Source organism: Acartia tonsa, chromosome 7 (genome assembly GCF_053477335.1).
Source record: "Acartia tonsa isolate MP-2025a chromosome 7, ASM5347733v1, whole genome shotgun sequence".
Taxonomy (NCBI): domain Eukaryota; kingdom Metazoa; phylum Arthropoda; class Copepoda; order Calanoida; family Acartiidae; genus Acartia; species Acartia tonsa.
In genome coordinates this window covers 2,238,647-2,252,769 of record NC_137266.1, presented here as the reverse complement: position 1 = coordinate 2,252,769, position 14,123 = coordinate 2,238,647, and the positions used below count along the sequence as shown (strand labels likewise).

The window sequence follows — 14,123 nt, the reverse complement described above, 5'->3', positions numbered from 1 at the left end:
CATCTCTAGACATCTCATTATTGTCTGACATACAAAAAGATTTAACTTCTATCTTTACATGTAGGTAGGTAGTTTTGAATGGACCAAGACCAATTTTATCTCCAACACCTGATGATAGATCTGGCATAAAGTAACTTCTGGTTGATGGGTTTGATAAGAAGATTATTGCATCATTTTGATCACGTAATTTAATGCTTATGTCTTCAGTATCAGTTAAGTTTGATATCTCTTTACAGAATCCCATCATTGGCAGATATACTTCTTTGTATTTTCTGAAATAACATAATGTAATTGAACCATTTACAATTAGAAGAATTTTAAGAGAAAGGAGAAAAGTTATGTTCAATTTTATATGGTATGATAATTCCATTAAACCTAAAATTGAACTTACCCGAAAGGCGAAATAGTTATATCAGAGGAATATGTTATGTCAAATACTTTTCTCAATGCATCATCAAAAGTAAGATTTAAATGGTTTCCCCATGATATACACTCAGAAGTTCCATTACATAAAGCAAACCCTTTTAACATATCATTGAGACCTCTATTGTATTTTAATTTTCCAAAACCATCATCTCGAGTCTGATTTGATGGGCAGATTGTTATAACAGGCATATCATCTGCAGTAAGATCTCTTTCATAGCTGGAATCAACCATTGGTGGATACATCAGGTTCAGTGTTGCAATTCTGAGCTGTACACCAAACATTACAATACAAAGTATCACAACACTTGCCTCAGAAAGCTTGGATAGTTCCATGACTGAATTTGTATAAACTGTTCTAAATGCTAGAGTGGTTGTAATACTGTTTAAAGGCACCAATTTTTTTTGCGAAGGTAAGTATTTGCATAAAGTTAAATTGCTATGCAACAGTTGGGTAAGGCTAAACTTTAAACTTTTGAGAATTATTTTTTATGTAATTTAAAAATATTTCAGCATAATAGATTTTTAATTTCTCCATCTTTCATGCTGCTTGCCATTTCAAAGTTGCTGAAAATCCCTCAAATTTAAGAAAGAACAAACAAAGGAAAACAATCAGTTGTACTGCCATTACATAAAAGTAATATATATAGAGTGATAAATAGTATTTGTAACCCTGTTCCTTTCTCAAAGGCCTTGTACCGTCTGTGGGTTGGGTCTTTCAAATCAGCTGAATCTTTCAAAAATGTAAATACAACCGGGTGCTGGCAAAAGAACAAAAAGCAAATTGGAAACTAATGTGAACACAAGGACGCCCAAGCTTTTTACTTTGAATGAGGGGTTCCATACGTTTAAGGGGAGTAATCTATTTTTAAAAAAAACTTGTGGGGTGTAAAATAAGAGATTTCAAAGTCTAAAGGGGTGAAAGGGGTGAGATTGACAACAACCTGCCAGATGGTTCAACCTGCACAGTGCATCAAGGACCTGCTGAGCTGTACCAGGAGGGTTCTACCGAGCTGGGGTGGTCAACTGATAGGTGTCAGACTGAAAGTTGTCTCTGGTCCTCCAGGTTGGGGGTTGGACGTGGGCCTAACTAGTCAACTCCATAAAACATAAATTGTTAAAGAAACCACTACATTATCCACAAACAAACTTATACCAGGAGAAAGCACAACTCAAGGTCAGGTTATACCTGGCAACATGACACCTGGTGGACAAAGCCGTGAGGAATCCATCAGGTCGAGGGAGGAAGTGCTTAATCCAAAGCTTAACATCAGATTTGCATGCTGGAATGTTCAAACTATATTTGAAGCATCAAAGCAGGCTCAGATTATTAGAGAAATGGATAGATATAATATATCTATTCTTGGAGTAGCAGAAGCACGATGGACCGGACAAGGACTTAAGAATACAGAATCTGGACATACAATTATTTTCTCAGGATGTAAAGACCAACACATCCATGGTGTTGCAATGGTAATGAACCGCAAAGCTTCTAAAGCTTTGATTGAATGGACACCAATCTCTGAACGGATCATCAGAGCAAGGTTTGATTCAAAATATTGCAAGACCACAATGATACAAGTTTATGCACCTATGACAAAGAAGATGATATTAAGGAAGAATTCTACAACCTTCTCAACAGAGAAATCAAGAAAACTCCTAGACATGATATGCTGCTTGTTATTGGAAATTTAATGCTAAAGTTGGCCAAGATAGACATGGTTATGAAGTTGCCATGGGACATGAAGGCATAGGTGACAGAAATGAAAATGGTTCCAGGCTACTTGAATGTTGTGTCGACAATGAACTAGTTGTCACAGGAACCATATTTCAGCACAAAAACATACACAAACACACCTGGAATTCACCAGATGGCAAGACTAAAAATTTGATTGATCATATTTTAGTCAACAGAAAATGGATAAAATCAGTAAGAGATACAAGATCATTCAGAGGAGCAGATGTTGGCAGTGACCACAACCTAGTTATCTGCAATGTCAAACTCAGTCTTAAAGCAGTTAAAAAGCAAGGTAAATCGCTAAGGAAGGTTTATAATACTGAAAAACTTAAAGATCAACTAACCAGACATGAATTCTCTATCAAGCTCAAAAACCGATTCAGAATATTAAAGATATAGAGACGGATGATGAGCTAGTCGTGGAGAAAACCTGGCACAGAATTAAAGATAACTACATCAAGACTGCTGAAGATGTACTTGGTTGTAAGAAGAGAGATAGGAAGGACTGGATTTCTGACCAAACTTGGCAGAAAATTGAAGAACGAAAGAAAATCAAAAGTAAATTAAATGCAGCAAAATCAGACAGGTTGAAAGACAAGCTTAAAGCAGATTATACTTCAAAAGACAAAGAGATTAAGAAGAGCGCTAAGGAAGACAAAAAGAAATATGTTGAAGATCTTGCAGAAAAGGCTCAGAAAGCTTCTGAAAGAGGTGATTTAAGAAAAATGTACAAAATCACCAAACAATTAAGTGGCAAGAGTCAACCTCAAAGTGCAGCTGTTAAGGATAAAAATGGCCTAATCCTAAATGCTGAGAGAGATGTTATTGACAGATGGAGAAGACATTTTGAAGAAGTTCTGAAGAGGCCAGAGCCGGAGCTGGCAGCCAATCCAGAACCAGGTAATGACCTTGATATAAATTCAGATTCCCCAACCACTGGTCGCCGGAAGGAAAAAGCAGTTTTTTGAAACAGGCTCTCTGAGATTATTACAGATTCTGATATATACATATATAGACTAATGAAAAATGCAAAAAACGAAATGAAAAGCGTTCCTTCTTGGGAGAAAATCCGGGAAAAAGATTTTAGCTATTTTTAACCTAAAATTCACATTGGTAAGCCTGCAAGAAATATACAGACATTTTAAACATGTCATTGCTCAGTACCTAGAAGTGGTAGAAAAATGCTATGCATACCATTGGAAAGCTCATAACATCTAGTTTTCATATTGGTATATAACGTTTTTGTACTATTATTAGTTTTTGAGTTATCCTCTGAAGTATACACAGGTTTAAAAAATGCAGTTTTTTCTTGAATTTTAAGTTTGACACTTGTTACACAAACCTTTTTAAAATTATATTGCCCATCACCTAGTAGTTATATAATTATTTTATATAGGTATATTTGTATATTTTGGGTGCATTCAATTTTAGCTTAATTAAAAATAGTCTTTGAAATGTATATGGTTTGACATTGTTGTAAAAGCCAAGGAGGGAGGGGTGGGGGGGGGGAGTTTATACACTCATAGGCAATGAAATTAAGTATAAAATTTTGCTCTGGATGTTTTTGGGTTTGTTGTTATAGTTATTTACCTGATTCTCTTTGTAAGATCTCTTATATGATTAAATCTACCAGTAAAAATATTTGAAATTGAATTTTGGCACTATCCTTTTAGGGGCTAGTGGGGTAAAACAGCTCCAAAACACCAACATCTAAGGTCTGAACTTATTTTTAGAAATATCAAACTAATTTTTTGTAAACTTTGTTTTGCATACTTGAGCTAAGTAGCCACTAAAGATTTTTTTTGCCACTTTCCTTCTTGGTACTAGTGGGTTTTAACACCCCCCAAAACACAAATATTATAAGTTATGAGCCTATTTTTAAAGATATCAAGATGATTTTTTAAATTTAAAATTTATTATCATAATTGAGATACATAGCCACTAAAGATTTTGCCCTGGCTGTTTGGACTTGTTGTTATAGTTATCAAATGATTCTTTTTAAAAATTTTCTTGTATGATTGGATCTACCTGTAAAACTTAAAAAATTTTATTTTTGGCACTTTCCTTCTAGGGGCTTGTGGGGTAAAAAGCCAATAAAACACTAAAATTATAAGCTATGAGATTATTTTAAAAGATATTAAGCTAATATTTCTAATGTAAACATTTTTCACATAATTAAACTAAGTAGCTATTACAGATTTCAATTTGGCACTTTTATTCTAGAGTCTAGTGGGGTAAAACATTCCCCAAATACAAATATTATGAGTTCTGAGCTTATTTTCAAAGATATCATGTTGAACTTTAATGAATGATTATTTAGTTCAATTATTTGAAAAAAAAATTTCATTAACAAAATCAGCCCATAGACGTCCAAGGGGGGGGGGGTTAATGGGGCGATTACCCCCCCCCCCAAACAAATTTGTTTTCATTTTTAAAATTTCTAAAATTTACCCCTACCCTGGGGGTGCCGTAGGCACCCTTAATATTAAAAATCTCTAACAAAAAAAATTTTTGTGCACTTTCTGCGCATTTTTAATACTAAATATTTAATAAAATTTAAATTACCCCCCCAAAAATTTTACCCCGGGGGTATATTTTGGGGGGTAAACATAATTTACCCCCCCCAACAGACTTCAGGGGGGGTAATTACCCCCGCACAATCAAATTTTACCCCCGGGGTAAAAATTTTGGGGGGGTAAAAAAAATTTTGCGCGCTTTGCGCGCCATTAAACCCCCCCCAATAACGAATCAACACCCCCCTTAAAATTTTTACCCCCCCCCAAAAAAAAAGGCTTGGACGTCTATGAATCAGCCCAATATTTCTTTTAAAAAGCCCAGAACTTAAAGTTTTAGTAGTTTTGGGGGCAGTTTTACCCCACTAGCCCCTAGAAGGCAAGTGCCAAACTTGAGGTTTACTGGTAGATTTAATCATATAATAGATTTTACAAAAATAATTAGGTTGATAACTTAACAACAAGCCCAAACATCCAGAGCAATATTTTATACTAAATTTCATTGCCTATAAGTGTATGAACTCCCCCTCCCCCTTGGATCTTATAACTTTACAATTGAAGGTGTTTCACCACACTAGCCCCTAGAAAGAAAGTGTTAAAATTAAATCTTTAGTGGCTATGTATCTCAAGTATGTGAATAAATTTTAAATTAAAAAATCAGCTTGATATCTTTAAAAATAGGCTTATAACTTATAATTTTAGTGTTTTGGGGGCTGTTATAAACTGCTAGCCCCTAGTAGAAAAGTGCCAAAATGAAATCTTTAGTGGCTACTTAGCTCAAGTATGCAAAAAAAAGTTAATGTTAAAAAAATTAGCTTGATATTTCTAAAAATAAGTTCAGACCTTAGATGTTGGTGTTTTGGAGCTGTTATACCCCACTAGCCCCTAGAAGGATAGTGCCAAAATTCAATTCCAAATATTTTTAATGGTAGATTTAATCATATAAGAGATCTTACAAAGAGAATTAGGTAAATAACTATAACAACAAACCCAAAAACATCCAGAGCAAAATTTTATACTTAATTTCATTGTCTATGAGTGTATAAACTCCCCCCCCCCCCCCCCACCCCTCCCTCCTTGGCTTTTACAACAATGTCAAACCATATACATTTCAAAGACTATTCTTAATTAAGCTAAAATTGAATGCGCCCAAAATATACAAATATACCTATACAAAATAATTATATAACTACTAGGTGATGGGCAATATAATTTTAAAAAGGTTTGTGTAACAAGTGTCAAACTTAAAATTCAAGAAAAAACTGCATTTTTAAAACCTGTGTATACTTCAGAGGATAACTCAAAAACTAATAATAGTACAAAAACGTTATATACCAATATGAAAACTAGATGTTATGAGCTTTCCAATGGTATGCATAGCATTTTTCTACCACTTCTAGGTACTGAGCAATGACATGTTTAAAATGTTTGTATATTTTTTGCAGGCTTGCCAATGTGAATTTTAGGTTAAAAATAGCTAAAATCTTTTTCCCGGATTTTCTCCCAAGAAGGAACGCTTTTGATTTCGTTTTTTGCATTTTTCATTAGTCTAAATATGTATATATCAGAATCTGTAATAATCTCAGAGAGCCTGTTTCAAAAAACTGCTTTTTCCTTCCGGCGACCAGTGCAACTGAGAGAGAAGTCAGAAATGCCATTCAGAATCTTAAACTGAATAAATCACCTGATGGCGATCAGATAACGACAGAGATGCTACTGGCTGATCTTGACACTGCTGTTGAAGTGCTGACTGATCTACTAAATAAAATATGGAGGAAAGAAAAATTACCAGAAGATTGGACTAAGGGCATTATTATTAAACTTCCAAAAAAGGGAGACTTATCCATATGTGACAACTGGAGAGGAATAATGCTGTTGTCTATTCCTAGTAAAGTTTTGAGTAAAGTACTTTTGTCCAGAATTGACGAGAAACTTGATTTAAAATTCAGAGAAGAACAAGCTGGATTCAGAAAAAAAAGAGGTTGTATTGACCAGATTTTTACTTTGAGAAATATAATAGAGACTTGTGCTGAATGGAATACACCAATTCACATTAACTTCATAGATTTCCAGAAAGCATTTGATTCAATTCACAGATCAACACTATGGAAAATTTTAAGAAGCTATGGTATTCCTCCTAAACTTGTTACCATCATCAGCAAGTTCTATGAAAACTTTGAAGCTTGTGTTGCTGTCGACAATAAAACAACAGAATTCTTCAAAATAGGCACAGGTGTCAGACAAGGATGCATTTTGTCACCCATTTTGTTTTTACTTGTAATTGATTGGGTTATGAGAAAAACGAATGATAGACCAAGAGGTCTTAATTTTGGTGTCTCAGGAGTGTTAGAAGATCTTGACTTTGCAGATGACCTTGCTATGCTATCTTCCTCTACTGAACATCTACAGACAAAAACCGATAGACTTGTTATGTTTGCAAAACAAGTTGGTCTTTTCATAAATGTTAAAAAGACTGAAGTTATGAACATTAGCAAGGCTCCTGCCCAACCTATCAAGATTGAGGGGAATGAAGTAAAGCAAGTCAACAAGTTCACCTATCTTGGCAGTGTAATAAGCAGTGAGAATGGAGCTAAGGCTGACATTGAAACAAGATTAAACAAAGCAAGGATTGCATTCAAAAGCCTAAAAATTATCTGGAGGTCAAGAAAATACAGTTTAAAAACAAAGTTGAAGGTCTACAGTAGTAATGTAAAAACTGTACTTCTTTATGGCTCTGAGTGTTGGAGAGTGATTAAGAAAGAAATGAACAAGCTCAACTCCTTCCACAACAACTGCCTGAGGGAAATATGTCGAGTTTTTTGGCCAAACAAAATCTCCAACACAGACCTGCATTTTAAGACAAATGAGAAGGACTTAGAGACACAGATAAGGATTAAAAGACTTAGGTGGCTAGGACATGTCCTTAGAATGAACATGTCAAGAAACCCCAAGAAATGCTTGAGATGGAAACCTCCTGGTAAGCGCAGCAGGGGTAAACCCAGGACAACTTGGAGAAAGAGTGTAGAAGATGAGCTGGAAAAGATGGAGATGACATGGGGAGAAGCAGAAAAGCAAGCTAAAGACCGTAACACATGTAGTGGCCGAATTTGCTGAAACAGCAAGACGCGGATAAGAAGAATTGTTGAAAAATATTTTGAAAAATATCTACTGATCTCAAAAAACTGACAATAACCCAATTACTTAAAATAAGGACATAGTTAATTTGCCACCACCTGAGAGAGAGCTCAACCCTTTATGGAAAAATAATTGAAAACAACGTAAATTCAGGCAAAAAATAAATTTGGGAACATCTGCAATATATTAGTTCTACATTTGTTGCTAGATGTCACTAAAAACTTGATAATTTTGATTTGCAACAAAGTATTCACATCATTAGGAAAAATGTCTTATTAATCACAAATAACTAGGTTTAAAAATGCAGTATTGTAAATCAGAAAAGATAATTATGAATATAATTGTAAAGTCAGGAGCCTAGTTGTGAAAAATTGATAATGGCAGTTTTAAATACTTCCCTTAAGTTTACACAGAAATGGCAATTTTACACAAAAATTGTCCCTTTCTTTTTCAAAAAGCAGAAGAAAGCATTAAACAGCTGAAATTAGAAAGCAAAGTTTAATGAAATTATTTTTTGTCTGCAACGCTCTAGGTCTTTGCAATTGGAAATCAAATAGTAAGCTCTTTATACATCTATACTATAAATTTATTGCCATTACCACTTACATTCTGATTTTATGTTCTTCTCATTGGTTAGCTTTAATATCAACTTTAAATTACTAATAAATCATTTTATTTTTAAGTATTATCAAAAGTTTTGTGTAAAATGTGGTGACTTTTAATTAAAAATGAGTTTATTGGAAAATTTGTTTGCTCTTAATGGAATTACAGAACTTAAAGTACTTTTACACTTTTTTACTCTATAATATAATTTCTGTTTTTAGAATTTTATAAAGGGTCATTATTTTGTGCTATAAAATGACAATTAAACAATAAATAGGGAAATCTACTAATTCCTAAAATATCAAATAAAATATTTAGAGATACTATTGTTATTTGTTCATTAAAATTACAGAGTAAGTATTCAGAACAAATTGCTGTCCTAATATAATAAGAAAAACAAATGTGCTTTATGCCCAGTTCACGAACAACTTTTAGAGGTCAACCTAAACAAGTACAACTAATTTCCTTCCCAATAAATTGTAATGTTTTCTTTTTTTTCTAGATATAAGATTAAACTCTCAATTTTAATGGCATTGCAAAAGTGCAACTTCTTAGTAAGATCTCTTGTATAACACTTTTTATGGGAAATTATTATTTCCTTGATACTCAACAATAATCAAATTAACTAAAGTTTTAAAATCAAGTAAACTAATTTCTTTTTTTCCTTTCAATGCTATATATTTCTATATCCAATGCTTGATGGCACTGAAAATTTAAATGTTTTGATTGTATCTTTCAGTTTTTTGTTATTTTATTTCTTAGGTAGGTTTTGTGATTCTTTTTTAACCAATACAAGAAACATAAACTTTACCATAAACTAAAGTAATTAAAAACATTTATTACGGTGAAATAAATTTACAATATTATGTTATTAATCCTTTTCCAACAAATACAAAGCAAACATTAATACACTCATGAAATAGGATGAAAATTTATAATTTTAGGGAACAATATATGTAATTTAACAATAAACAATAAAGGCATGCAAAATCATAAATTAACTCATAATTAATATCTATTTATTCTCCTTTCCTAATAAAATCAAGAATATTTAAGATTTTAGAAGAATTATTTAAATCTAGCAAGGAAAGATCTTTCAGCAATTTAACAAACAGTTTAAATTCCACTTCATATACTCATTAACATGCAAGCAATAATTTGTAGAAAATCAATATTTACTTATTCATTAACATTCAGAGAAATTTGGACAATGCCAGAAAGTTTATTATATTAAGACAAAATCATTTAGACTTTGATATTTTTAAATAAATCTTTAAATTGTTTGTATGCAAAGCTGTTTTTACTGTAGCTCGATCAGCCCATAAAAGTGGCACTCGGCACTAATGGGTTAAACATTTTTTTCAATTCATCATCTATGCATTTGCTGTAATCCTCTCCAGACATCTCATTATTGTCTAACTTACAAACAGATTTAACCTCTATCTTTACATGTAGGTAGGAAGTTTTGAATGCTTCAAAACCAATTTTATCTCCAACACCTGATTGTGATCACGTAATTTAATGCTTATGTCTTCAACATCAGTTAAGTTTGAAATCTCTTTACAGAATCCCATCATTGGCAGATATACTTCTTTGACATTTCTGCAAAATCATAATGTTAATTAGTAGAAAATCCATAGAAAAATTACATATTCAGGTAGATTTCAATGTAATATGATAATCTAATTAACTGTAAAAATTAATCTTACCCCAAAGACGAAATAGTTATATCAGAAGAATATGTTATGTCAAATACTTTTCTCAATACTTCATCAAAAGTAAGATTTGAATGATTTTCCCCATGATATACAATCAGTAGTTCCATTACATAAAGTAAACCCTTTTAGCATATCATTGAGACCTCCATTGTATTTTAATTTTCCAAAACCATCATCTCGAGTCTGATTTGATGGGCAGATTGTTATAACAGGCATATCATCTGCAGTAAGATCTTTCATAGCTGGAATCAACCATAGGTGGATCTACTAAATTTAGTGCAGCAATTCTAAACTGTACAAAAAACATGATAAATGAAAGGACAAAAATAAATATCTTTGCTATTCTTGAAATTTCCATGTTCATGTAATGTTCATGTAGAACTTTTTGTATTGATATTGATGTGTGGCCTCTTTGATGTAAGCTAAGGAATATACAAAGAAAAGCCTGAATAGGCTGATTATTCAATACAAAATGGACACTCTGCAATTTGTTTCATTAATGTAATATAACCTAATTTTAAATTTGTAGGACATTCTTCAAATCTTTACACTAATTAAAATAATAATTTTTGGTATTATCCCCTTTTATTTTTCAATTTTTCAATTTTTGTTTCCACAACCCCTCCCCCCTCCCAACAAAACTATAAGACTAATACTGAGACACTTGGCCAACTGGCCTGCCTATCCCCAGTGCTCGGCCCCTAGCCTACCTAGCCACTGGAGCTCAGACCCCGAGCATATAACCTAACCTAACCTAATTGTAAAAAAATTGTGTTTTCAAGCACTGCGCCATAGTCATAGTTTAGTTGGAAGGGGGGGGGGGGGGTTAGGGTACAAAAATTTTCTGAATAGAAATAAAATCCTAAGAGGATAGTGTATAAGTTTTATAGCAATTTCTAGTTGTTACATCATTAGTCTGTTTATTGTTTTCTTTAACTCAATTTATGATATGTATATAAAATGCTTTTCATCCTAAACATTAACAACAAACTAATAACTTTACAAAATCAGTCCACCCTAAAACTTCTATTGGTAAACCTAAATTTTCTATTTCCTGTTTTCAACCAATGTCATTTATCTACAAAGCTATAGTTTATATTAGAACTGTTTCATTCATAATTCAATCAGCTTAGTGGATTGCATTAGTAACTGTAAAAACTACTTTTTAGTAAATTAACATTTCTACTTTCAGATTACAATTGTGATTTATTAAATTTGACATTCAAAATATGTTATTCTGAAGACTGTCTTTCAGCTTTCCATATACTATTTTAATGCTAACAAGAAAATAAAGTTATTGAATATAGTAGACATAAGCTGCAGTATACTTAAACTTTATTTTATGTACCTACCTAATAAAAACTTGTGCAGCCAATATCATTTCCATTTATATTCCATGACAATGTGGTAAGCCGAAGCGTTTCAGCTCACCGGTTGCGAGTTCGAATCCAACGAGCCCTAGCCTTGAAGTATTCTACCAAAACAAACTAGCAGGATTTAGTCATACAGAAATTATATATTTAACTGAATAATATTTACAATGGATGTTTACTATATATATACAACAGATTATAACAATAGGTTAGGTTTGAAGGGGGTGTGGGACACAAGGGCTTAGCCCACGGCGGTAGACAGTCTGTGGGGGTAGCTGTGGTAAAAGGGGAGGCAGCGCCTCCCGATTGTATAATTGCGTGAGGGGCGCGTGATAGCTGCGTGTCCGTGCCCCTCCCCATATTTAGACAGGCCAGTTTGACCGCTGGACAGCGGGGTCACCGGCGGTCATGAGGCAAATGGTGATATAATGGGATTAGTGCAGAAGGCTTGTTATGATAAGTCACTGCGTAGCAATTCTGTAAACTGCCCGTCCGTCTGTTGCCGTATTACCACAACCTCCCCTTCAAGGGCTGCGGGGCTCCCGAGCCACCAGGCCTTGAACCTGGGGATACGGCAACCTCTGTCTGCGCAGGACAACATCTTCCTGGGGCACAGCTTGGTGGAGGACAGCTCTGGCTATACAGGCTCCGCGGGACACTCGCTGCTCTGTCTGGCTGTGGTTGGATATCAGCATTGTCAACTCCTGGTTGGCTTCCAGCCGTGGGTTGGCGACGGCCAGGCCCCGTCGTTGGAAGTTCTGCCTTGTTTGCAGGACTAGTTCTGTCTCAGCGGGTAGCTGGACACGGAGGCCTAGGCTAACTCTGGAGGCTCCCAAGGGGGGAATAACGATGGAGGAAGGCGCGTAAAATTCCATGGGGGCGCCTGCCTGGTCCAGGTTACTTGGCCTCCTAGCTCCCACTCGGATGGGGACGGCTGTCATCAGCAGGGGGCACATCGCTTCAGCTTCATCCTCTGGGGCCACCTCTTCCATCTCAGTGGCCGCCTCTCCTCCTGCAGGCTCGCTGCTGGCCGGCGGGTTCTCCATGTCAGTATCAGGGTTCCAGATGGCATCCCTAGGTGGCTCTGGAGCTGGCGGCGGCGGCGGTGGTTCGTTGGGTTGGTGCTGCAGGTTCTCTTCTACAGGGTCGCGATCCTGGCCGCTAGGCTGTGGGGCAGCGGCTGCTGGCTGGTACACTGGGAACTGTCCTGGGTCACTAGCTGGCAGCGCCGCAGCTCCGGCGGGCAGCTCGGTGGCGTCCTCGTCGCCTTGGATGTCTGTTGGAATCTGATGGGCAGTTACATCTCCAGTGTACTTGCGCAGTCGGCCTACATGCGCGGTGATCTCCGAGATCTTGGCTGTTGGAGAGGCAGGTTTGATGACATAATGGACGTCTGTGGCTTGACGCACTATCTTCCAAGGGCCAGTCCATCTCTTGGTAATCTTGGCTGCCTTCCCTGGCACCAGGCGGGGGGCCAGATACCAGACCAGGTCTCCAACTTCGTACTTGGCCGTGCCTTCGTAGGCGGCCGCGCTCCTCCGGATGGTTCCCTCCTCTCGCTGCTGGATTGCGTCGTACACGGCATGGTAGCGTTGCAGGAGAGCTTGGACGTTGGCTGGGACCGAGGCATACTCAGTGTCTGGCAGCCGGAGCACCATGTCCACCGGAAGCTTGTCTCTCTCCCAAAGTAGGCCAGGAACGGGGTCACGCCCGTGGATCTGCAGGCCTTGGTATTGTAGGCGAAGGCAATGGCAGGCAAGTGTGGCTCCCAGTTGTTGTCGTCTCTGTCTAGGAACAGCCGCATGCCTGTGTTGAGCGTCCGATGGAACCTCTCCACCCGGTTGGACTGCGGGTTGTAGGGCGGTGGATGTGTCAGGCCAATCTCGAGCTTGGAGGCCAGTTCCTTGAATACCTGGCCGGTAAACTCCATCCCATTGTCGGAGTGGATCTTCAGGGGACATCCGAACGTGGCCAGGTGGCGGTGCAGAAGGGCTTCAGCCACCGTGAGAGTGCGCTTGTTGGGGATGGTGTAGAGGCTGACAAACCGGCTGAACCCATCCTGACAGGTGAGGATGTAGCGGTTCCCGGCTGGGGTCTCTGGCAGAGGCCCCACCAGGTCAATAAACAGGACTTGCTGTGGATACCCCTGGCGGGAGGGCACGTGTATCCCTAACTTCAACCTTTCCTTGGTAACCTTCTGTACACACTCAGGGCAAGTCTGAACCATCAGGCGGACGTCACGGGACAGGTTGGGCCACCAGAAATGCATGGCGACGCGGGCAATAGTAGCGTCCATTCCAAAGTGCCCGGCCATGGGGGTCCCATGGGCCAGAAAGAACGCGTCCTGCTGGAGGGCCGAAGGCAGCAGGTCTCTTGTTCTCTCTCCTGTCAGGGTCTGGTCAGTGGTGGTGAGGCAGCCATGCTCGTCGAGTCCCAGGGCTGCGAAGCGGCTGGCGTACTGCTGCTCGTCTCGTTCCTTGCCGCGCAGCTCAGCCTTAGTTGGGGCTTTGCCATCAGCCACCCACTGGTGGACACGGAGCAAGAGGGGGTCCTGTGTCTGTGCCTCTAACACTCTAGCCGGGTCCAGCCGTGCGGCAGAGGGCCGGCCAGCTGCGGGCTC

The 14,123-nt window shown here is 37.4% G+C and overlaps 1 protein-coding gene across 1 annotated transcript; it reads left to right on the top strand.

Moving 5' to 3' along the window:
* Positions 1-1,374: 1,374 nt before the first annotated feature.
* On the top strand, positions 1,375-3,908 carry LOC145324075 (uncharacterized). The gene is made up of 5 exons (XM_080166700.1): positions 1,375-1,489; positions 1,583-1,896; positions 2,040-2,171; positions 2,545-3,061; positions 3,895-3,908. The coding sequence occupies exons 1-5, from the start codon at positions 1,375-1,377 to the stop codon at positions 3,906-3,908; spliced, it is 1,092 nt and encodes a 363-aa protein (XP_080022826.1).
* The last annotated feature ends 10,215 nt before the right edge of the window (positions 3,909-14,123 follow it).